This window comes from Aspergillus alliaceus, assembly GCF_009176365.1.
Source record: "Aspergillus alliaceus strain CBS 536.65 unplaced genomic scaffold BDW43scaffold_19, whole genome shotgun sequence".
In the NCBI taxonomy this organism is placed as follows: domain Eukaryota; kingdom Fungi; phylum Ascomycota; class Eurotiomycetes; order Eurotiales; family Aspergillaceae; genus Aspergillus; species Aspergillus alliaceus.
The window spans coordinates 481,244-503,487 of record NW_022474702.1 but is presented as its reverse complement, the minus strand read 5'-3'; the positions used below and the strand labels follow the sequence as shown (position 1 = coordinate 503,487).

The 22,244-nt window shown below is 48.2% G+C and overlaps 5 protein-coding genes and 1 non-coding gene across 6 annotated transcripts; 3 read left to right on the top strand and 3 right to left on the bottom strand.

The window, feature by feature from the left end:
* Window positions 1-87: 87 nt before the first annotated feature.
* On the bottom strand, window positions 88-7,158 carry BDW43DRAFT_274909 (1,3-beta-glucan synthase component-domain-containing protein). The gene is made up of 4 exons (XM_032041795.1): window positions 6,508-7,158; window positions 6,250-6,442; window positions 921-6,188; window positions 88-854 (listed from the first exon to the last, which is right to left on the bottom strand). Exons 2-4 carry the CDS (start codon window positions 6,408-6,410, stop codon window positions 563-565), a joined length of 5,721 nt encoding a protein of 1,906 aa, XP_031900900.1. The 5' UTR covers window positions 6,411-6,442; window positions 6,508-7,158; the 3' UTR covers window positions 88-562.
* Window positions 7,159-13,098: 5,940 nt separating this feature from the next.
* Window positions 13,099-15,528, top strand: BDW43DRAFT_274900 (glycoside hydrolase family 72 protein). Its single transcript, XM_032041794.1, has 2 exons — window positions 13,099-14,019; window positions 14,069-15,528. The coding sequence occupies exons 1-2, from the start codon at window positions 13,419-13,421 to the stop codon at window positions 14,776-14,778; spliced, it is 1,311 nt and encodes a 436-aa protein (XP_031900899.1). The 5' UTR covers window positions 13,099-13,418; the 3' UTR covers window positions 14,779-15,528.
* A 219-nt stretch (window positions 15,529-15,747) lies between these two features.
* BDW43DRAFT_t105 lies at window positions 15,748-15,837 on the top strand. Its single transcript has one exon. It is a non-coding gene; the product is annotated as a tRNA-Pro (tRNA).
* Window positions 15,838-15,883: 46 nt separating this feature from the next.
* BDW43DRAFT_67165 (SprT-like family-domain-containing protein) lies at window positions 15,884-18,807 on the top strand. Its single transcript, XM_032050365.1, has 2 exons — window positions 15,884-17,494; window positions 17,552-18,807. The coding sequence occupies exons 1-2, from the start codon at window positions 16,323-16,325 to the stop codon at window positions 18,603-18,605; spliced, it is 2,226 nt and encodes a 741-aa protein (XP_031900898.1). The 5' UTR covers window positions 15,884-16,322; the 3' UTR covers window positions 18,606-18,807.
* Window positions 18,808-18,882: 75 nt separating this feature from the next.
* On the bottom strand, window positions 18,883-19,968 carry mog1 (Ran GTPase-binding protein MOG1). Its single transcript, XM_032050364.1, has 2 exons — window positions 19,789-19,968; window positions 18,883-19,725 (listed from the first exon to the last, which is right to left on the bottom strand). The coding sequence occupies exons 1-2, from the start codon at window positions 19,863-19,865 to the stop codon at window positions 19,161-19,163; spliced, it is 642 nt and encodes a 213-aa protein (XP_031900897.1). The 5' UTR covers window positions 19,866-19,968; the 3' UTR covers window positions 18,883-19,160.
* Window positions 19,969-20,248: 280 nt separating this feature from the next.
* BDW43DRAFT_274895 (NYN domain-containing protein) lies at window positions 20,249-22,229 on the bottom strand. Its single transcript, XM_032041793.1, has 2 exons — window positions 21,084-22,229; window positions 20,249-21,024 (listed from the first exon to the last, which is right to left on the bottom strand). Exons 1-2 carry the CDS (start codon window positions 21,987-21,989, stop codon window positions 20,404-20,406), a joined length of 1,527 nt encoding a protein of 508 aa, XP_031900896.1. The 5' UTR covers window positions 21,990-22,229; the 3' UTR covers window positions 20,249-20,403.
* Window positions 22,230-22,244: the final 15 nt, after the last annotated feature.

Sequence of the window (22,244 nt, the reverse complement as noted above, 5' to 3'; positions counted from 1 at the left end):
ATCTGATCACTTCCGCAAGGCACCGACTGGACGCAGTCCTCAGGCCCCCACCACATAAAACCCGAATCGCGGAAGCCTAACAGTCTGGGGATAGGAGGACCTTCCGCATCTATCCCCAAGGTACGTCTGGTATGTGGAGGACGTACGAATTACGGCACTCTAAGTGGCGGTCTACCTCGAGAGAGCAACTACGGGAATATCATCCAATCTTCTGATCAACGACAGAAAAAACGGAACTTAATTGGGAATGAAGGATAAATGATGGGTAGGGCACAAAGGGAACAATACACAAATTCACAAGTCTAATGATCGCATATGGAAAACACAACACCGTGAGAATACAGAAAACGGTCAACAAATATAATGCATTAAACTTGAGCGGCAACAGAGCTGCACACGCAAAGCTTCAAAAGAGTCAGGTAAAAGAACAAAGACAAAATGTATGACACAGCAGCTACTTCAAGACGCTGGATACTTTATACAGCTCATTTTCATGAATCCGTTCCGAGACTAAAAAGAAGGCAGTAGTAAAACGTAATTTCGGCAAGCAAACGCAGACCCTCTAGGAGGTAGTAGCGGCAGCGGAAGCTGATTCCGATATTGCTGTTTTGCCGTTTGGAAGTCCAGGGCCAGTGTATCCCTCAATGGTGTTGTTGTTGTTGCTGTCAAGAGGTTGCATGAGATCCATTGGCATGCTGGGAAGATTGATATCCATGTGGCGAACAACAAGCGGTGCGATGAGGAGAACGAGGAACAGGACGAGCATCACGAAGTACAAAATGGCGAAGCGGACAACCCTTCTCTTGCGCAGCTTAGACTGCTTCAAAGAGTAGATCGGAGGTCGAATTTGACGACTAGTATCACAAGTTAGAAGGTATTGCTGCTAAGGAAACCGCGAGGGCGGGGAAGAGTCAACTTACCTTGGACGCAACCAAAAGAGAAGAACCGAGTGGAATTTGTCAATGTACGGTATGCAGAGCGCGGGCAACATAATGAACAGAAGTAGGTGGCCAAGGACGAAGTCGGCAGAGAAATAGCCCAACTCTGTAATCTTGCAAAGGAACTCACGGCCGGGCTGGGAAATCGAATGCCAGCCCATGCTGTACCACTTTCCAGTCCACCAGGCAATATTGGACTGATCGTTTTTGAACTCACGAGTCAAAGCCAGCGAGATTATGAGCTTGTAGACGAACCGTTGGATAGCGGCAGCGGCGATCATACCCATCACGCACCTAGGCCAAGACCAACCTTCCAGGAAGAACATGACCTCAAAGATAACAAGTAGGATAATGACCGCGACAGCGTGCGCGATGGCGGCGAGCACCGCACCGAACCTCTTGCAGCACATGCTTAAAATTGGGCCCATGCAGCATGCCATGCCAAAGAACATACCCGCGCAACCAGCGTTGATGGCGATGGGACCGAAGGCCACGATAGCAATTCTGACAATAGCATTTTTCGGTTTTTGGTCTTTTGGGTCCATTGTTCCAGTTCTGGAGTTGATGTAGAGGTAGGGAACCAACGTAACAGCAACCAAGACCAAAGGTGCGACGATCTCGCTGAAGAAGATGTTCGTGATGCGTGCTCTGGGTACATCACCAGATCCCTTCTCAGACGGAACACCGAGGAGCTTCCGCTTGTAACCTGTGATTCGAGTACGCGACAGTCGGCAGAAGGCGATCCAAGAAGACGCGTGGGACCGTGAGTTTCCGCGAGACAGCCAGCGCAGGTAATCACGGTAGTCAATGAAGAAATCATGCCAAGCGAATTGATGTGGGTTGAACAGGAACGGAGAAATGCAAAGAGCAAGCAGCGAAACCCAGAACCAAATCAGGGCCGCACTCCAAACAGTAGAGGTGGAGAAAAGAAGCATAAGAAGCAACCGGGCACCGGCATAAATGGAAGGTCCGGCGAAACGTGAGTAGAGGACGCCAAAGGGAATACGAGCCGTTGCAAAACCACGGCCGGTACCGATATAACGAGCGCCACCAAATGACAAGTTCTGATGGACAGCATTGGCGTAGATCTGGCAAACGAACACCTCAAACATGAATGAGAAAGAGCCGAAGTGCTTTGCGAGACGTGTGGCCATACGCCAAACTCCTCGCTCTGTAAGTTCTTGAACCGCTAAAGGAACGAAAGAGATGAAGAAGACGATGAAGATGGAGATGACACAGCGGTTAACCCAGTCAATGACAGGCACAAGGTTTGCACAGTAGGTCGGACGTAGAGGATCTGTAATCGGCAAGTTCTTGTTGTATTTGCAAGTGATGGTCTCATGTTTCAGCGCTCCCAAATTAATCAAAACGATCATGAACATCTGCACAGATAGCATGATGAACATGTTGTTAAGATGGAAGCCAGGGTGCGCATAGTAGAAGGACAAGAACCGATCGAGGGGAAGCTGTGTACCAAGATAATAATACTCTCGCGAGAGCATTTGTTCGCCCATACCAGTACCAATCTTGGTTGTGAAGTTAAGAATGGAGCCAAAACCAAGATCACGACCCTTACCACACTGGAAGTACTCGCAGTGCTTAATGCGACCACCACGGAGCATGGCGGTCATACCGGCATAAATATCTTCGTTCAAATGAAGACCCTTTTGGGCTTTCGAGATACCACCTCGGGTGCACATGAAAATGCCGTTAAGGAAATCTGGGTGACCATAATGCAGCTTACCACCGACCTCGGCAAGTGTACGAGCGAACAGAGTACCGAATGTTTGTTCCTTACTAGCAGCAACATCACCAAGAACACCAACACTTTCGGAGAAAATGTACTCACGGGCACCAAGGATGGCAACAGGGGTGGTGTCCGACGAGGGGATACCAGGCGTGTAAGGCGAGACGTTGTCGGTTGTCAATTCCTCAAACTCCGCGAGAACGCTGCGAATCTTTAAGCATTCTTCAAGATAGTTATCCTGGTTGGCGTCAATGACCTGGATGTATTCACCACGATAGAAGATAATGGCGTGATTTTGGTTGTCAGACTTTCCATCGCCCAGAATGGGGTTGCCAGACAATTGGATCCTGAACTTGGGCTTCCGCATTCCGTTATCGAGAAGCTCGCAGTGTCCGTCAATCAACGCGGAATACAACCGAGGTTCTTCGCCTTCGTTGGCTGGCGGTTCCTCATCAAGGTAGGCAATTTGAAGGTCGGGGTAGGCACGGAGCAAGAATTCGGTATTCTCACGTTCGTCCTTGTTGAACTTGGCATACCGTTGCATGGAGACACAAATCTTGAACTTGCGGCGTGCCATCCTTTCCAATTCGCGTTCCAGCTTCTCAGAATTACCACCAAACATTTGCACAACCTCCGGGTTCTCGACACGATAGAGGAGCTTGATGGCACGGCTGTAGTTCATGAAGCCAGAAATAGTCCTATAGAGGGTTTGAGACCGCAGAGAAGACCAAATACGTGTACGGAGAGTGTATTCCGGAGCGGCTGACTTGAATCCAATGCAATAGAATGGGAGATCATCAATCTTGCTTTTGGCAACATCCTTTTCAGTCTTCTCCATTTCGCCGTTAAATTGGGAAGTTTCATCTGCCAAGATCTTCGTGTCCTTGACAAAGCAGTCCCACTCATGAGGATGCAGCTGCTTGAGGTACTCCAGCAAAGTGACACGGGAATACGGCTCATCTTCACGGATAATTTCACGGAGTGACAAGAGGATCTTTTCGCCGTAGTGCGGAATAAGGACTGTAAAAGTAGGCATGTTGTCAACCGGCAGGGGCTCGGGCATTGGGGTAGAGAGAGACTGAGCGAAGAAAGAGATACGACGCTCAGCTTCGCTTCCAGGTGGGAAGAACTCCGTCTTGAAGGACTGATCCTCCTGTGAGACGAAGAAAGTAGGCGCACGCAGAGTCCGTTTACCCTCTTGTTCAGAAGGTACTTGGTGGTACAGGAGCTTCTGGACATGGTCAATAGCCAGTAAATGCTCGCGATACATGGAAATGATGATCGCATTCCAGACTTGCGAAATCAGAACCTTTGGCTTGTACTTGATCTCCATATCCGTTGTAGCAAGGACCTTCGAGTAGATACGCTTCGGCAGACGAGAAAAGATATTCCTCCATGGGGACCAGATAGAAACACCTAGATAGAAAGACCTTGCAACAGAGAAGACTGTGTTGCAAATAATGTACCAGAGGTAGCTATCCAGGAAGAAAAGGGTCAAATCCATGAAGAACATCAGGCCTAGTAAAATCTGCGGTTGATAGTGGCAGAGTTTGGACCCGATATACGTGACACCGACGCAGTACTTAATCTGCATAGGGGAAAGAATCCGGATAGGGTCCTTGAAAGACAAGGTCAAGAAGAAGTATGACTCTGCCAGTTTAGCTCCAAAAACACAAACCCAAAGACCGTAGGACATCCACATGTCGTTGCCTCGCAGGCGTGGCCAACTGGCAGTGAATGTCTGACTGGCGACGTACTGACGGCCACCTTTCTTCAGATAGCTACCGAACAAACCACCAAGAGGCATAACAGCAAAGAAGAAAAACGACACTAGGGCAATGATGAAGTGAACGATGCCAATGATAAGGCAAATAGTTTCCTTGAGCTGCTTGTGGAAGCCAAAGACAATCACACCTGGGGCCAGGTTGATGATAAACACGAATAGCAGGAAGAACAAACGCTTGGTCAGGTGCTGGGCACCAGCCCAACGTCGAGGCACGTACATCCATTCACATAGAGTAGCGAGTACTTGGATGAAACTCACGAGAGCGCCACCGAATCCAACTGCAGACCAGTAGTATGAATTAGGTGGCTTGTTGTTGAGCTGCTGCTGGTAGCCTTTCGTGTACAATGTCGGAGCGTTGTAGGCCGTGAAGAACCAGAAAGCACCCAAGTGAATGACCCAGATACGGTTGAAATTGGTGATCATATGGAACCAAGATCTGGTCTCCCTGTATGTCTTGAAGAACACCTTCTTCCAGTGGACATCCTTCAGCTTGGTCCATCTTTCTGCGGTTGGGATGTCAACCAGGCGTGTCTTGTCTTCGAACACGATTCGCTCAATACCCTCCGGGTACCAGAAAAGTTGATTCATGTCATCATATCCGATGATCTCGTTATGATCGCGCTCTCGCCGCACGTATTTCCCGTCCAGGATCTCGTAGCCCTGGTCGCGGCAATACTGATAGAGAGGTGTAATGATTTCGTTCAAATAGGTGAACTCCTCGACAGGCTCAACCCGATTTTGGCATTCTGGCGAGGAATAGTAGTCATCCGCGCACTTGAAAATAAAGCAGAGGCACTCAGGTAAGAACCGGACCTGATTGGCCTCACCCCAGCAGAGCAGGTACAACGCCAGTTGCCGCACCCTGTCATGCTGGGACATCCGGTTCATCCGAGTTTTCCATCGATACTCTGCAGCTTCAAGGCTGTTATCGCCCTCCAGGGCCTCAAGAGTCTCGTCCACATTCTCTGGATTCTCCTGCGCTTTCTTTTGAGCTGCCTTGCGAGCCTTTCTTGTCTTTCGATCGGCCTTGCCCAACTTCATATTCGAAAATCCTACGGCATCATCGAGGTCAAGGTGGGCGGCAAAGTACCAACGGCGGTAGTTTGCGTTGTCACCACCGATATAGTCGGCATGCAAGGAAAGCAATGCCTGGTTTGGCGTCATACGAGAGGCACGTGAGTCCAATTGTGTCAAGAGGTGATCATACATGTTACGCATGCTGTCCCTCTGAAAACCGAATTTGTTCACCAAATCAAGAAAGATGTCCTCAATCTCCTCCTTGGAAACAGGAACTTGGGCATCAGACGACCACGCCGGGTACGGCTCCCGAGATCGCTGACCGGCAGGGGTATTGGCGTAGTCCATGCCATAGACGGGTGTCGATGCTCCGGATGACCGATTGCCTCCGTAGGAGATCTGGGAAGAAGGGGGCCGATAGCCATACCCACGTCCTCCATACTGACTGTCGGCATAGCTGTTGTAACGTTCATCCCCACGACCGTAGTAGTCCATGTCCGCTGCGCGAGCCGTTTCGGATCTCATGGTAAAATCACTGAATGTTTCCGAATCTTCCTCTGAATCACCACGGCGCCTTCCCCTCTGCTGACCATTCCCTTGGTCGTAGTAAGGGTCACCGTAGTAATTATCCTGGTGACCAGCATCATAGTATCCATCACCGTCCTGGTGGTAGCCATTTCCACCTTCGGCGTAGTAGTTTCTGTTGAATATCAGTCACCATTAAGGGTCCCCTAGGACAGTCACTAGCATCCATAACATACCCTCTATCATAGTACCCGTCGCCATAATCATTGGGATCATAGTAAGCTTGGCCGTGATGATCATCCTGGTAATAGGAATCCCCGTGGCCACCATGTTGGCCGTAGCCATCATCGTAATGCCCGCCTTGGGCTTGGCCTTGGCCTTGGTTATAGCCTGACATGCTGAAAGGGCACAATTACCGAGCGGTTATAGCTACCAGTACATCAGCCACGTGGGTCCCAGCTCAACAATGGGTAGGGTGCCGTCGTCGCACTCACCTTAGCAGTGGTCCATCAAATAATTCAGTTGTTCTATTCTCTATTTTCCTGCATCAGCGGAGGGCTCGGGATTGGAAGATGCAGAGGAACGAGGGACGATGTCGACACGAGGTGAACAATTTCGAAGCCGACAAGTCGTTGAGGTGCCAGTCCCCGATCGTGAAACGCTAAAATCGACCAATATGACAATTAGGATTACTTCGCACTTTTCGATGGGCTTAAGAGCCGTACAGTCGTTACTCGAGTGGTGTTGCAAACGAATGGAAGGGGAACGGAATAACGATGCAGAAGACGGATTAAGAACCTAGACAGATACTAGGCTAGAACCTGTCTCGGTCTAGGACTAACTTCCCTCTTCTTCCTCAAACGAAAGCGTGAAAGAAGGAAAGGAGTCCAGACGGCAGTCGTCAAGAAACTCAGAAAAGGGACAAAACCGGAGAAACTGAGAAAAACAACAAAGTCGTGCCCTTGAATGTAAAATCAATAAAAGAGTGAACAGGAACCCAGAGATGAAGTTGAAGGGACAGGAAAGGAAAGGAAAGAACCCAAGCGATGGTCGAAAGGGAAGGGAGGGAGAGAATAGTGTTTGAGTTGGACGATTAGTAGTGAAAAGGGAATCGATTGTCAACCCGAAACTCAGCAGGGAATAGGAAAAATACTGGTGACTATGGGGCCTGGTGGTTATTTTGGGATCTGGATCTGCTCAATTTACTTCGCGACAGTACCTGCCTATCCGTACCTTACCTGTACCGGAGAAGGTACCCACAAATTACCCTACTCAGAGGCAACAATTCCCCCTCCCGTCCGTGTCTGGTAAAGTGATACACAAATCTGTTCGCAGGTTAGATCCTACACCCAATCGAAATAAATTTCAGTGGGAAAATGTTTACTCTACACCGGTGAGTGGACAATTCCCCCCATTATTCGTACTTGGTATTACCGCACCCGGCGCATGGATACCACTCTGGTATTAGGAGGTGTATTCCATTACCTACTATCATCAAATCTCCCAGGATCTGGACACCTCAGCAACCTCTCCTGATTGGAAAGTTTCTCCAGATTGCTTTTCCACCCCCTTAAATCATTGGCCCATACATGATAGTGGCTACCAGTCAATCAAGATATTTGAGTTGAACTAAGCTGGAGGTTACATACACTGTTATCTTCAATCGGTTTGCAGCTCCCTCCTCAACCATCGAATTTAGGTATGTATGTGCATTCAGTATGAGCTGTACCAAAGCAGGTACTGACTTGGTTCCGTACCGCAGGTACGTAAAGGTACTGTTTTCGGCCCGCCCCTCACCAATTCCATCCACAACTCCCATTACCCACAAAAGTTGTGTACACTACACCATATTTGAACGGTTGAAGATGTAGTACACTACAAACTGTGGGCTTGATTACTTGCACCTTTTTTTTTTACAAGCTCTGGGGCATAATCCCCCTCTCTCCAATGGATGCGAAACTAGTCTCATGTTGTTGAATCAACGCAGTAACCTGGTTTTCTGAACTGGCCAAATTTTAGTGATGGATTGATAAGGTATTATTGGTTGCTTTAGTCCGGAATCCATGGAAGCTGGCGGCGGCCCCCCTGAAACCTGACCCACTCCCAGCCTCAGCAAATAGGCCCCACGCGGATAACCTACGACAAAACACTGTTACCACTTTCATACCAGCGGTACTGTACGGTTTAATGGGTAATGTTTCGTATTTCCCACCAGGAAGTATGCAGGGATGTCTATGGCTCATTCCTCTTTAACCTTGATTTCCTACTGCCACTGCAACAATGGTAAGTGTCATGAACGCGTCGCTATGCAGAATAGTCTACTTCCGTACCACATTGTTTATTATGATCCTAACTGTGGCTCTCGCATACGTATCTCCTTCCCATGGATGGAGGTTCTCCGGTACGGACAACTTTTATCCATGGGTCATTCCTGTTCCTGAACCAACTACAACCCAGTAGTAAGGGTGACCCCAACGGGGTATCTTCTGGTTATTGAAAAGAAGGGTGAGGGAATGACAGGAGATAGGAAAAGAAAGAAAGGAAAAAAGGGGGGAGGGGCAATACAGACAAGTCTACCTATTCAAAATAGATGTTCTTTTTATGGCACGGCGATTAATAATGCTGTCAACGGCCAATATCGATACCTTTGAAAGGGGGGGTTACTAGCTATTGTATAGGGCACTAGGTTCATGGATAAAGTGCCATACAGTCGATTACATTACCAGAACCCCACGCTGGGTAGAATAATTGCCACCGATAAACCTTCCATGAGATATTCAAATATTGATTCCTTCCTCCTTGCCACTGAATTTTGTACTACTACATAGCACATATATGTCATCCAATAAATGGAAAACAAATTTGTACATTAAGACATATGCGACACACACAAGCAAGGCATGACCAAGACAGCCTTGGCTACAGTCCAAATTTAGCAGCACACTGCGTCTCCTTAGAGAACAACACTCTGAAGAATAAGACAAAGGGTCCGCATCAACCGTTTGATTGATTGATTTATTTTCTATTTTCATTCTATGTGACAAGACATTCTATATCCTTACATCTAGAGGGGACCTGACTGGATCCCGATTAGTAGTTCTAATCTCTCCGACCTACACTAGGTAGATCCAGATAGGTCATTGTGTTTTCTTGGCTCCTTGGAGCTACAGTAGAACCCATGCTTTCAGCACATAGCTTGTCTCCGAACTCCCATGAATGGGTTAGCCTTTTTGTATCTTCGGTTGGTTAGGCTAACATTCAATGACAATCTACTCCCCGATGGATTGTGTAAAAAACCGGTCTTTGGAGGGGCAGGAAAAAAAAAAGCGGGGATAGACCCATGGGTTCCTGGGTTGCCATCAAAGGTGAGAACACCTTAAGCAATGGAAAGTTATTGTCTTGTTAATCGCTCATTCTAGGTACAAAGCAATCCGAGCCGTAAGCTCTAATCCAGGACATATCCGGTCTTAAAATTAGGAGTATTACTAGAACCATTAGGAAGTGATATTCTCTCTGCATTCCGGTCCTTCTCGGACTAGACATGCTTGTGGTATATATGGATAGAATCCAACAGGTATTTTGTTGCAGAAGTACAGAACATTCTGTGTATTTATTGCTCGCGGCTGTTGCAAAAAGATTATTCCAGGAACAGTCTCTGAGCTCCATAATCAAACCTTACTAGATATATTCTACTGCAGCCAACGATCATTCAAAGGACACCAAGCAACAACCACAACTACTAGTTAGTAGTCCAAAGCATATTGTACTGGCATATAGCGGCATCCGACCAGTAAGGATTTGAGAACAGTTACAGTACCCCACATACAGTGTACACATTTCTGACCTAGGAAGCAAACCTGATTAGATCGCATTTAGCTTGCTCTCTTTTCGGCCAGTAATTACGTACCATTCAATAATAGGATTTGTCCTGTTCCATGCGAGTTGCACATGTGCTCGACTCTTTTGTACCTAAAAGGTTGATTCCTCATTAGCTAAAATTGATCTGTAATCCATCCAGTCAAAATGAACCATTTCCACTGGTAGCCCCACCGCATCGTATGGAAAGCTGGAGACTCATACATTTACAGACACGCACTCGATGATGCTATTTTTTTTTTTTTTTTTTGTTTTCTTCTTTTTTTCCCTTCTTCTTTTCGATGGATCACCATTACACAGGTAATCCATATATGAAGTGTACATCTACCGAGCAAGAGGAAGGGGAAAGGTGCTAATAGTAATAGTACGGATAGTACAGTTATATATTTAGACAGGGAGTGGAATGAATAATTCAACTTTGCCAAAAACACCCATGCATCTGAAAGTTTCCAAAAATATCTAAACGGCGATAATCGCTGTTGAGATCTCCTCGGTTCGGACCCATGGAACCAAATGCTACCTATAATGATGAACTTTCGAATTTCCTTTTCCAGTGTGTTTGATATGAACCGCTAGCTGAATTTTCTCTTGTCCAAGCTTATTTTTCAGTGGCAAAGCTAAAAGACCTTATTTGGCTGTAGGGGATTCTCCGAGTCGTAAGTCTGTATGTACTATGCATCAAAAGTACTTCCGTACATACGAGTAATGCGCCCGACAGGTCCGGAGACAGGTGATAAGTGGATCTTTCACAACCCTGCCCTTGTAGAGTGATGCCAGCTTATTTATCGCCCTGTACCTCCTATCAAGCTTTTCGATTTTCTTCTGGCTCGCAATCTAGACCCGTCGCTACAGATCACTATTCCGTACGAATGGATTGGATTCAAAAGTGGATTGCCGTATGAACGGGCTACCTATATAGACCCTGCCATAGGGTTCACTATCTGTATTCTAGAAGAGAAATCGGTGGGAAAACAAGCAAAATTGAGGATGTGGATACGTTCCCGTACAATTTCTTATTTACAAGCGCAAAAAAAAAGTCTTGGAATACTAGTAGAATTACCTATCATTATAATACCACATAGCTGCATCCACACTCTCATACTCCATACTTACTACAGCCCACAGGAGATCACGGTATGGACTGATTTGCCAGCTTCATCAGACTATTCATGATCTCGTCCAATCCGTGAATCTCCTTCCATCTTTCTTTTCTGTTTAAATCGCAGCGGGGGGTTGGGTGTGACTAGCAGCCAATCGGGCGCCACAATCCCGCGGGTGGCAAACTGACTCACCTATAACGGCCAGCGGTTAATACTCTTAAGGAGGCCTTTGAATGGTCCAGCCCTTGGTCAAAGGTGGGAAAAGGGGGCCTTCAAGTTTCAGCTTTGGGGATCATCAACAGTCGGCCCTCTCTGATTGGTATAGGGAGGTATCATAATTAAAAAAAGAAATAAAAAATAAAAAATAAAAAACCTCATTACCTATTTACTCCGTATAATCGTCGTCATTAATTATTCCCCATGTAATCGTTAGGTTACACCCTTTTCTTTCAAATTTTTTGTTTTCCCTGTTCTTGTCGCTGTATGTACTCCACCAAACGTCGGGTAGGCTTTTTCTAACCCGGTCGGGCGATTACATAACACCTACAACAATCCAAGCAAACATCGAGTCGTGACTTGGATCTAAACTTCGTTGTCATTGACCCGTGATGACAAAGTATTCCGGCGTCCAACCTCAGTGGACAACACCGGCATTCAACGGTACTAGCTAGGGCCTCAAAACAAAAAGAATTCCAACTTAGATAAGCTTGTTTCCTTAGCCGTGATCATGTATCTGATCATCCAAAAGGTTTCATACTGAGCCCTGGTCCACTGACAGAGTAGGAAAGATCGTCATCAAAAGGACGCTCTACCGTCCAGGGAAATATGGATCTACAATCGCTACCTGCCACTCACAGTCTCAAAGATGGTACTTCGCCACAAATGCTAGACCACGGTACCTGACTATGGCTTTCCAAGAACCTTCCAGGATCAACATTTTTCGGGAAAAGCTACATGCAAGAAGCATACTCAGCTCCCACCGCATATCCCGGATGCAGCGACAGGTACCATTCTGTACCACACCATAATGTTGCTGCTCCGCAAGAGCCGATGTGCACAAGCGCCTGTGCAGCCGTCCTCGGGGGTTTCTTGGATGCAATTCTCGATAAAGAGACAGATATACCGCATCTGGTGACCCGTGTCGGCCACATACAGTGGATACAGGACTACGGTCGCACGGCCATTACAGTGGGCATTCTGAGCTTAATCGGACTACCCAAGTCATGGCCTCCTGCTTAGCTTCGGAATGGAACCCATAGCCCGGGCAGCCATACTCAGTATAATGGTGATGTGATCAGAGTTGACTGTGGAACAAAGCTGGGGCCGGCTTTTTTTTCTCAGCCTTCTCTCTATATATATCACTCCTAGTTGGGTGCGCCGTTAAGCTTTTACTTAGACAGCATCAACCCCTCTGATCTGTTTCCAATGTGGACCGGGATTGCGCGTTCCTGAGGCCTCTGATATCAACCCATCTATGCACGATGTGTCCGAGCAAATGACAGCCGCCAGGTAGGAATATCACTGAATATCACCAGTGATCATCGTATTATTATATCCTTAAAGGAAGGCAATTGTGGGTTTCTGTCTATCCCGTCCCGCTCTCTACTTCTCGTCGCCCCAGAGAAGCGGGCGATTGAGGCCTTTATCCCTGAAATCCCTGAACCCTGAATGCCCACCAGTCATGCCTATAGAAGAACCTGCAGAGACCCTACCCTAGACACATCGTCGTGGCGATTATTTTGTGGTTGGATACCCATTAGAAGCTAGAGTTCCTTTTCATTTAATCATTACTCTCCTTTTATCTACAGATTTACAGTCATTCCTTATTTATGGTCTCTCGTTCACTCTCTAAAACGTTAATACCCTAGTTTCAACCGTTCATTCCTGTGTTAAGTCAAATTATTCATCTCTAACGTGTGAGACGCAAGTGAATTTTGATCTGGAAGCCTGGTTTGGTGTCTGGCAGTCTCACGTATCCTTTTTTTTATAGCGTCTCTCCACGCATTCAGTATGAAGTTGTCCAGCATTTTCGTGGGCGCGACCCTCTTTGCCAGCAGTGTCATTGCTGCTGACCTGGATCCAATCATTATCAAGGGCTCCAAATTCTTCTATAAGAGCAACGACACGCAATTGTTTGTAAACCCTATGTGGAAGGAACCTTTGCTTCAAGTGGTACTGACAAAATTCCCAGTTACATCCGTGGTGTTGCCTATCAGCGTGAGTTTCCGTCGTCCGTACTATCATTAACATAATGCATAGGCTGATTCGTTGCAGAGGAGTATTCTGGCTCCGATTCGTCCGCCAGCAGCTTCAAGGACCCTCTGGCCGACGCCGATGCTTGCAAGCGTGATGTTCCATACCTTGAAAAGCTGGGCACCAATGCCATTCGTGTCTATGCTATCGACCCTTCGTCAGATCATAAGGAGTGCATGAGCCTTCTCAGCGATGCTGGCATTTACGTCATTGCGGATCTATCCTCCCCAGGTGAATCGATCAATCGCAACGAACCCAAGTGGGATAACGACCTGTACAACAGATACGTGACAGTGGTTGATGAGCTGTCACAATACTCTAATGTCATTGGGTTCTTCGCCGGAAATGAGGTCTCCAACAGTGAGAATACCACGGCTGCTAGTGCCTTCGTCAAGGCCGCTGTTCGTGATACAAAGCAGTATATTAAGGCCAAGAATTATCGTCCAATGGGTGTTGGTTACGCGACTAGCGATGACTCGAGCATCCGTAAAAATATGGCCAACTATTTTAACTGTAACAGTGCCGATGATAGTATCGACTTCTGGGGCTACAACGTATACTCCTGGTGCGGCGACTCCAACTATGAGAAGTCTGGATACAAATCTCGTACTGAAGAATTCAAAGACTATACCGTCCCTGTGTTCTTTGCTGAGTACGGCTGCAATGCAGTCCAACCTCGCAAGTTCACCGAAGTCAAGGCACTCTATGGAGACCAAATGGCTGATGTCTGGTCTGGGGGTATTGTGTACATGTACTTCCAGGAAGATAACAACTATGGTGGGTTAACATTGATTCTTGTCATGATGTCTTGGCTAACTACCACTAGGTCTGGTGTCTGTTGATGGCAACAAGGTTAGCACCAAGGCGGACTTCAGCTACCTTTCCAAGGAGTTGGCCAGCGCCACCCCATCAGGCACCAAGAAGGGCGAGTATAAGCCATCAAACACGGCTCTTCAGTCTTGTCCCACTGTTGACGGCAAGTGGCTCGCAACATCCAGCCCGCTGCCTCCCTCCCCGAACCAAGACCTCTGCTCCTGCATGGAACAGAGTTTGACCTGCTCTCTGAAGGACAAGGTATCTGGCGAGAAGCTGGATAAGCTATTTGGAACCGTTTGCGGTTACGATGTCTGCGATGGAATCACCACCAACGCCACCACCGGTAAATATGGCGCTTACAGTGTATGTACGCCTCAGCAGCAGCTGTCCTATGCCATAAACCTGTACTACGAGCAGCAGAAGTCGAAAGGCAATGGCGATAATGCTTGTGACTTCGACGGATCTGCCACCACCAAGAGCGCTAAGAGCGGCGGAAGTGCTTGCTCTGCTCTCCTCAAGGAGGCCGGTACTTCTGGCACTGGCACTGTCACTTCCTCTCCCACAGGTACTGCTGGCTCCGGCGCCTCCGGTGCCGCTGCGTCTAGCTCCGGGGCTGCTGGTGGTATGATTACTCCTTCTGCCGTCAACGTCGGTGTCTTTCAGCTTGGTGCGTACGTGGTTACGGCTATGGTTGCCGGCGCCGGCATGATCGTCCTGTAAGGCACGTTCATTCCTTCTCTCCTGGCAGTGGGACTCTAGCCCTACGTGGCCGGCTACCTTTGCTGCGTGCCTCTGTGACTTGCAGTACTCTTTTTGTATGTCCTCGGCAGTAAAACTTCCTTTCTCAATGGGATCTTTATATTGAACTTATATAGTGCTTGGGGTGTAGGGCATTTGCCTTTTCCATTCTCGAGGTCATCCATAGTTGTGGATTGAATTGTGTAGTAGCGGCCTGCCTTGGGGTTGGGTAGTGCTGCTGGAAACTTTTGCGGTCGTTTTCTCTTTTCTATTCTTGTTTCGCCTGAGATCCCTATATTTCTAGACCGGGATGTGTTTGTTGTCCGGTACTTACTAGATGGGCGCGCAGTAACTCTGTCCCTGGTCATGAGACGTATGGGTAGGCGCCAAATCTACCCATGGGCTGGGCCTGTACGGCTCCCAGTCCACACATTTCTAATTCAGGACTCAAATATTCTAGATCAGACCATGTTCAATAAGCCTAGGGGATGGGGACACAATCAAGGTAGTTAGTGTACAGCTTGTTTTGGCTGTTTGGATTCGTTGCTATAGGACTTGGGGTGGTACATGGGTCGCCTCGGAGGAGCTACTTTGTTTTCGGTGCTTCTTGGCTGCATATGCATAACGTATCCAACGATATGGGGGCGTCTCAGGGACTGTTGTGATTACTCCAATATTGGCACACCCAATATAAATATATAGCACGGTTACATGGGACCACCGCGAAATGTGACACAGATCTACACGGAGAATGATTCGAGATAAGTTCCCCTAGGTATTAGAGCTATTATGCGTACAATATGTGTAGAATACGCTAGAGGAAGATCGTCACTCAACTTTTTTCCCTAATAGACTAGAGGTAACTGAGGTGTTGAGCGAATAGAAATTTGTGCCTGGGATATGCACAAGGAGGCTTGGAATACATAGAATTAGGACATTGCTCAACAAGAAGCCCGGGTGGTCTAGTGGTATGATTCTCGCTTAGGGAAATAACCCAAGCATATCTGCGAGAGGTCCCGCGTTCGATCCGCGGCTCGGGCCTTCATTTTATTTTGTACACTTTTTTTTCTTTTACTTTAACTGTTCTACTCCGTTACGCGCAGAGAATCTAAATATTGTTCACATTTTTCACTAAGTACACCTGGGCGTCTGCAATAATCATTCTGTTACTCACTCCCCCCTTCCAGTACCAAGTCCCCTCACAGAGACATACCTATAATCTCAGGGAACACCAGGCACAATTATCGATCGGCGGTCATGGTGTTCCCTCTAGGTGCAAGTTCGGATCAGCAGGAAGCGTTGCCATGCCAACGATCTTCTCCAGCCACTGACCTAATATCGTCAACACCACAATATGAAAGTGTTGGAGTTCATGCAATATCTCTAACCCAGCTCTACTTATATCTCCGCATTACCTATGCGAGTCAAACCTGATATCTGTCATGTCATACTGAATCTACATCCCTGAAACCCAGCTGAATCAAGCATTACCAACACCATATCTATATACACCAGCGGCAACGAGAATGGCTCGACTGAACACAACGAGTCCCGTCAAGCAAGGCGGCCTTCGTGAGAACACAACCAGATCTGTTCGAAAACTGAAATCAAATACGAGCTCGGTCTTCTCAAGTAAATTCCGCGACACCTCGCCCACGCCGAAGGTGGGAGACAAATCGGGGACGTTATTTGACGAGCCGGAGTTCAAACGCACGACTTCAAGAACAACGACGACGAGCGATAAACCCGTCCATCGGCAGAGAAAGTTGCAGAGGAGCGGAACCATCTCGAGTGGGACGTTTAATATTTTTTCCGACAGTGATGGACTGAGTGATCGGGAGGATCTTTCTTTTGCTTCAACTACACGGTCTTCGGACACACGTTCCTCGACTGAAGGGCGTACTAGTGATCCATTGCAGTTGGCGCGAGCTAACTCGCTGCTGATGCCGCAGTCGAGGCAGTCGAGGAGTAGGTCGACGAGGAAATCGGAGTTGTATGATTATACCAAGGAGAATTATCCTGTGGAGGAGGTTGTGGAGGATTTTTCTGCTTCAACTACCTCTACTACCTCTTCTACATCCTCTATTAGTCGGAACCCGTCCGATGCCTCATCGATGCGGCGGTCCCCTGCCAGGAGGGTTGTTCGCCAGACGCCTGCTCGCAATAAGAACAGCCGGCAGTTTAGGGACTATCGCCAGCCGATTAATAGGTCCGAGGACGAGGAAAGCGATGATGGCTTCAATTCTTTGGATGATTTCATTGTCAGTGATAATAATGAGCCTAGCACCCATGAGACATCCGGGGGCGAGTCAGAACACGAAGAGGCCGCAAAGGCGCCTTCTCCCCCTAGAACCAAAAGGAGACTGGTTAGGGGCAGACGGCCGAACCCGGAGGAAGAGATCAAGAAGGCCCTTGAGAGCTCACAGCATAACAGTCTTCGTCTAGAGCCATCCCTACCAGCTGCAGTCTCAATGCCTTCCGCCGCCCCTCAGGCTAGTCCAAGAAAGCTCTTCAGGAACACTTCCAATATCGCCGAGAAGATGAACAATCTGGATCTGGAAGATGACGATACTGTTGCCGATGAAGGTACCGCTGACGAAGCTACTGCCGACGAAGCTCCTGTTGAAGAAAATGCTACCGTCGAGGTTGATGAAGATGAAGATGATCCGTCTTATCAACTTCAACAAGATTTGGACAAGTAGGTCTTCGTGTTACTATAGACACAGAAAGGTCTAGGATGCTGACTTTTCACTAGCTTTCTGGGAGCATTTGAGCCTCGCCTCCAAAGTAACAATGAACAAGTGAATGTGAAAACACCACCGGCCAGCCCCTCCAAAAGCACCCTGAATTCACCTACAAAAGGAAAGACTCGAATTCCACCCACACCGTATCGTGAGAGTGATGAAGCTTTTTGGTGCCAGGAAACTACAAACAACTGGATCGACCAGCACTCGCCACGCAAATTACAAAACTTCCTCCAGGATTTCGAAGAGTCAGGCAACGAGGTAGATTCTGACATCTTGCCTAGAAACAAAGCAACACAGAAACCAGCCAAAGCTCCTAGCAAGACAGCTCTGAAAAGGGCAGAGATTGAGAAGAAGAAGGCGGCCCTTGCGCGTAGAAAGTCTTTTGATAATAGAAAAGCCGCTGTCGCGGAAGATTTCTTCAAAGTCTTAGATGACCATGTCACTGGCGGTCGGATCCAAGAGATGACAGAGGAAACTGGTGGTATTCAGATCATCTGGAGCAAGACTCTCCAAACCACTGCTGGACGGGCGAACTGGAAGCGGGAGAAGGTGCGGACGGAGGGTGAGATGTCTGGAGCAGATGGAGCACCCTCGCCAAAGCACCATGCTAACATCGAACTGGCTGAGCGGATCATCGACGACGAGGACCGCTTGCTGAACACACTGGCCCATGAATACTGCCATCTGGCCAGCTTTATGATCTCCAATGTTCACAATAATCCCCACGGACCAAGTTTCAAGCAATGGGGACTTAAGTGCAAAGAAGCCCTGAAGTATCACCCCGTCTATGGCGGACGATTCGAAGTAACGACTAAGCACAGCTACAAGATTGACTACAAGTACGTGTGGAGCTGTGTGGACTGCGGCCAGACATACGGACGCCATTCAAAGAGTATCGACACCACTAAATCTCGATGCGGGAAGTGCAAAGGTCTTCTCCAGCAGATCAAGCCGAAGCCCAGGAATGTCTCGCCCCGGAAGAAGCAACCCCTTGGAGATGTCGAGAAACTAGCCGTGGATGACGTTGCGAACGTACTGGGGGAGATCAACTTGCGTAACTGACACTCATAGCTGTTTGGATAAAGCGGTCATTGGAAGGTGTTGATGGAATTGATTGTCTCTCATTATATATACACATTTCGGGAAATTTTGCCTGTCATTTCAGCGTTCATTTGGTGACGATATATCTGTCTATGATGTTCTTTCTCTCTTTAGCGATGATATGTCTGTCTGCCTCTCATTTACGTGGGATATTACGCCTTCTTCAATCTGATGTACACAACGATCCTTATGTAGTAGCAAGATCAGTCAGCGAAGCACATATGAGTTTGTATATACCATTGTCAGGTGCTTGGCTGTCCTTTTGGATTGACTATCACTAAGCTATCTAATTACTCTATTTATCTATATACATGCCCAGTATCATATCATAATCCCTGTTCGTTCTATCCATACATGCATGTCATTATACCAATTTCTCCAAGCTCATGCATTCCAAACAAAACCAGCCATGCCGAATCCACGACCGATATGATATAAATCCTCCCAAATCAATAATCAACCACCCATCCTTTTTTATCCATACCACATAGCTCATCCCAGAATCAAAAAAAGCCCTCACGCAAACAAGCCCCAATCCACAACCTCCAACACCTCAACCAACCCCCCAATCAACCCCCCAGCAAGTCCCTCCTCACCCTCTAATCCCCCTAAATCCCCTGCCTTCTCAAACTCCTCATGCGGCACATTAACAAACACCACCAAATCCGTCTCCTGCTCCCCCAACCGCACCAACAAATAATGCAAGCTAACAGTACTTGTCAAAAGCCCCTCGGCACTCGACCCAGCAACCGCCGCCCCGGCCACCCCCGTCCCCCTTCCCTGCTTCTTCGGCGATGTAACCCGCACAACACCCCGATACGCACTGATCCCCGACGCCAGAAACTTGCCCATAGAGACGCTCATAGGACCGGTTACAATCTCAAGTTTGTCGTCTTCGTCGCAGATGTCGTGGATGTGATAGAGGGCGGCTGCTTCGTCGGGTGTGGAGGTTGAAGGGAGAAGATGTGAGAGGGAGGTTGTCTCTTCGGGGGAGACGCGTTGGTTTATTTCGACGATTTGGGACGTGAGGGTTGTCGGGCTGAGGAAGACTTCTTGATGGTCTGGGACTTCGCGGACGTCGCTGTTGTTTTGAGTATGTTAGTTTGGGGTTGGACTTGGAGTTGATGAAGGTGGTGGGTGTTACCTTGCGTCGACCCAGGATTGCGGAATGAGGCCTTTGATGGCGCCGCCGTAGAAGTCGCGGGGGGCGTATTGGGTCATTTTTGGTGGACTTTTTGTGGATTTTGCGGGCGATGATGAGGGGTTGTGGTTGGGTTTGCTTGTGGGTGTGGGTTTGGAGGTGAGGGTTATTGTGGGTTTTCTTGGGGTGGTTGTTCTTGTGCGTTATATACGTGAGATTAGGGAGAGTAGTGAGTCATGAAGGACAGGTATTGTTGCTTGAGGAGGGAGATGATTGCTGCTTTTGGATGCGATTTGAAGCTCTTGAGATGCTTTGGCCAATGAGGGGCATGACATCCCTCGGCGGTTGGCGGGCAGACTCTTTTCTGATTGGGCGGCAGGGTCATCTGATTCCCCATGACTCACGGGACTGAGGTCTAGACTATGGAAAGGGTTCGATTCTTTACTTTATCTGCAACATTTTATGTAGGAGAAAATAAATGCCAAGTTGGATCGAATAAAACCATGCGGATTGGATATAAGCCCCTGATTGCCCCACTATCTAAAAGCCCTAGGACAGTAAGCTCAAGCATCAAGAAGGTTAAATGTGTCTCTGATTCCAGACCATCCTTCCACCCATTCACATGTCCAGTAGTTCTTCAATATACCCGTCTAGGGCGATCATCTTGAATTGATTCCCCCACTTCGAGCGGAACTCTTTCTTACGATAGGCAAAGCTGGTGACCTGGGAGAAGCTCACCAGTTCCACCGTCCACCCACGCCGCAGCGCGCGCTCCACCATCTTCATGAATCCTCCGGAGAATTCAGCTTCCGCCGCATCTCCCGTAGCTAAAACAATTGTCGCTGGTTCATCCGTATCCAACAGGCTTTCCAAGATCTTCAGGTGTAGAATTTCGTCCACACCTTGCTCGACCCATCGCTCTCCTGGCGCGTCGTTCGTTTCAGAACCACTGCCGCCATCCTGAGCACCCGTCCGTGGATTTTTGCGAAATTTCAGCTGACGACGAGTAGGTTGTTTCACCTTATGCACGCGGTCTAGAATATTCGTCTCGTAGCCGAGCTTCTCGCCTTCGTCGATCGCAGCGAAGCGGTCGGAGCCCACCAAGACTCTCTTGGCAGTTGGCCGACCACGTTCTAAGACTAACGAGAAGTTCTGGAATGACAGGGGCAAACGGCGGATCCGCGTTTTCACGGGAATGTTTCGAGATACTTTCATCGAGTCGTGATATCCAACCATGATCTAAGTTGTGGGTCATCAGCTAAGAGTGGACAAATACGGGAGAGGAATCGTAGACTTACATTAGACATATCGACAAAGACATGGATGGGGCGACATGTGGGAGAAGGCACAGGCCTTGACTTCCCGAGCCTTCCTACTTGAATTACAGCATCCGCATAATCGGGAAAATCCTTCAACAGCTTGGTTAAGAGACCGACTCGCCGGTCGGTCGCCGACTTGTACGCAATGGGTCGCACACGAATGGCACCACCGGGCAGATTTTGAGTAGCGATGGGGGTTAACGCCCCATCGGCTTCATCAAACGAAGATGGTGGGGTTTCGGATGGTTCACTCAAGGCCTCCGCTATGCCCACCTGTGGCGGGACCAAGGAAACAACGCCCCGTTTCGAGTAAGACGGTTCAAAGATGCTGGGGTTGTCTGATTCAGCTTCCGCAGTACTTTCGGATAACTGAGGTTCGTCAACCGGTTGCCTTGGCTGATCACGGGATTTCACCGTGCGACACTCAATGGTAGCCCTGCGGGATTTGGACTTATCCGAGACAAGAATCGGCCGAGGAGGTGTTCGTGGAAGCGCCTTTTCAAGATCGTCAAGATTGTTAACCCCATGAGAGGGGCGCTTTAGTATTTGAATCCGCTTGGGCTGCTGTGGAGGTTGTTCGACCACGTTATCCTTGGTCGTTTGACGAAGTCCAGCTTCTGCGCCGACAGGAGGCGTGGTGTTGCCGAGGATATCCCACAGAGCACTAAAATCACCGAGCTTCGGGGGCCCACCGTTCTCAAGCTTCTGACCAGGTGTCGAGCCATTTACACTTTGGGCAGCAACCTCGGAAGTGGATGGCTCTTGGTCGGAGTCATGGTGGAGAGCAGGGATGGAGCGGTCGCCGCTGGTATAAGTCGGCGAGCAAAGTAGATTAATCACCGGAGTGAAATCCCAGTTCGAAGGAGGTGTATTCGACGATGGCATTGACAGCAATCGACTTGAATATTAGATAATATGTTGTGTAGAGTTTCCGGTATTTGGGGGTGTGCCTGGTGGCAATACGCGGGGTCTGAAGTAGAAAAGGAGGGAAAGAAGCTTCGAGCAAAGAAGACAACTATAAATGGGAATAATTCCAATCAAAACGATAGGGCATAAAGATTGAGCAAATCAACATGGTGGTCATTGAGACCCGACTAGACGAAGTTTACGCCAAACGCATTGAAAGGAGAGTTGATAATA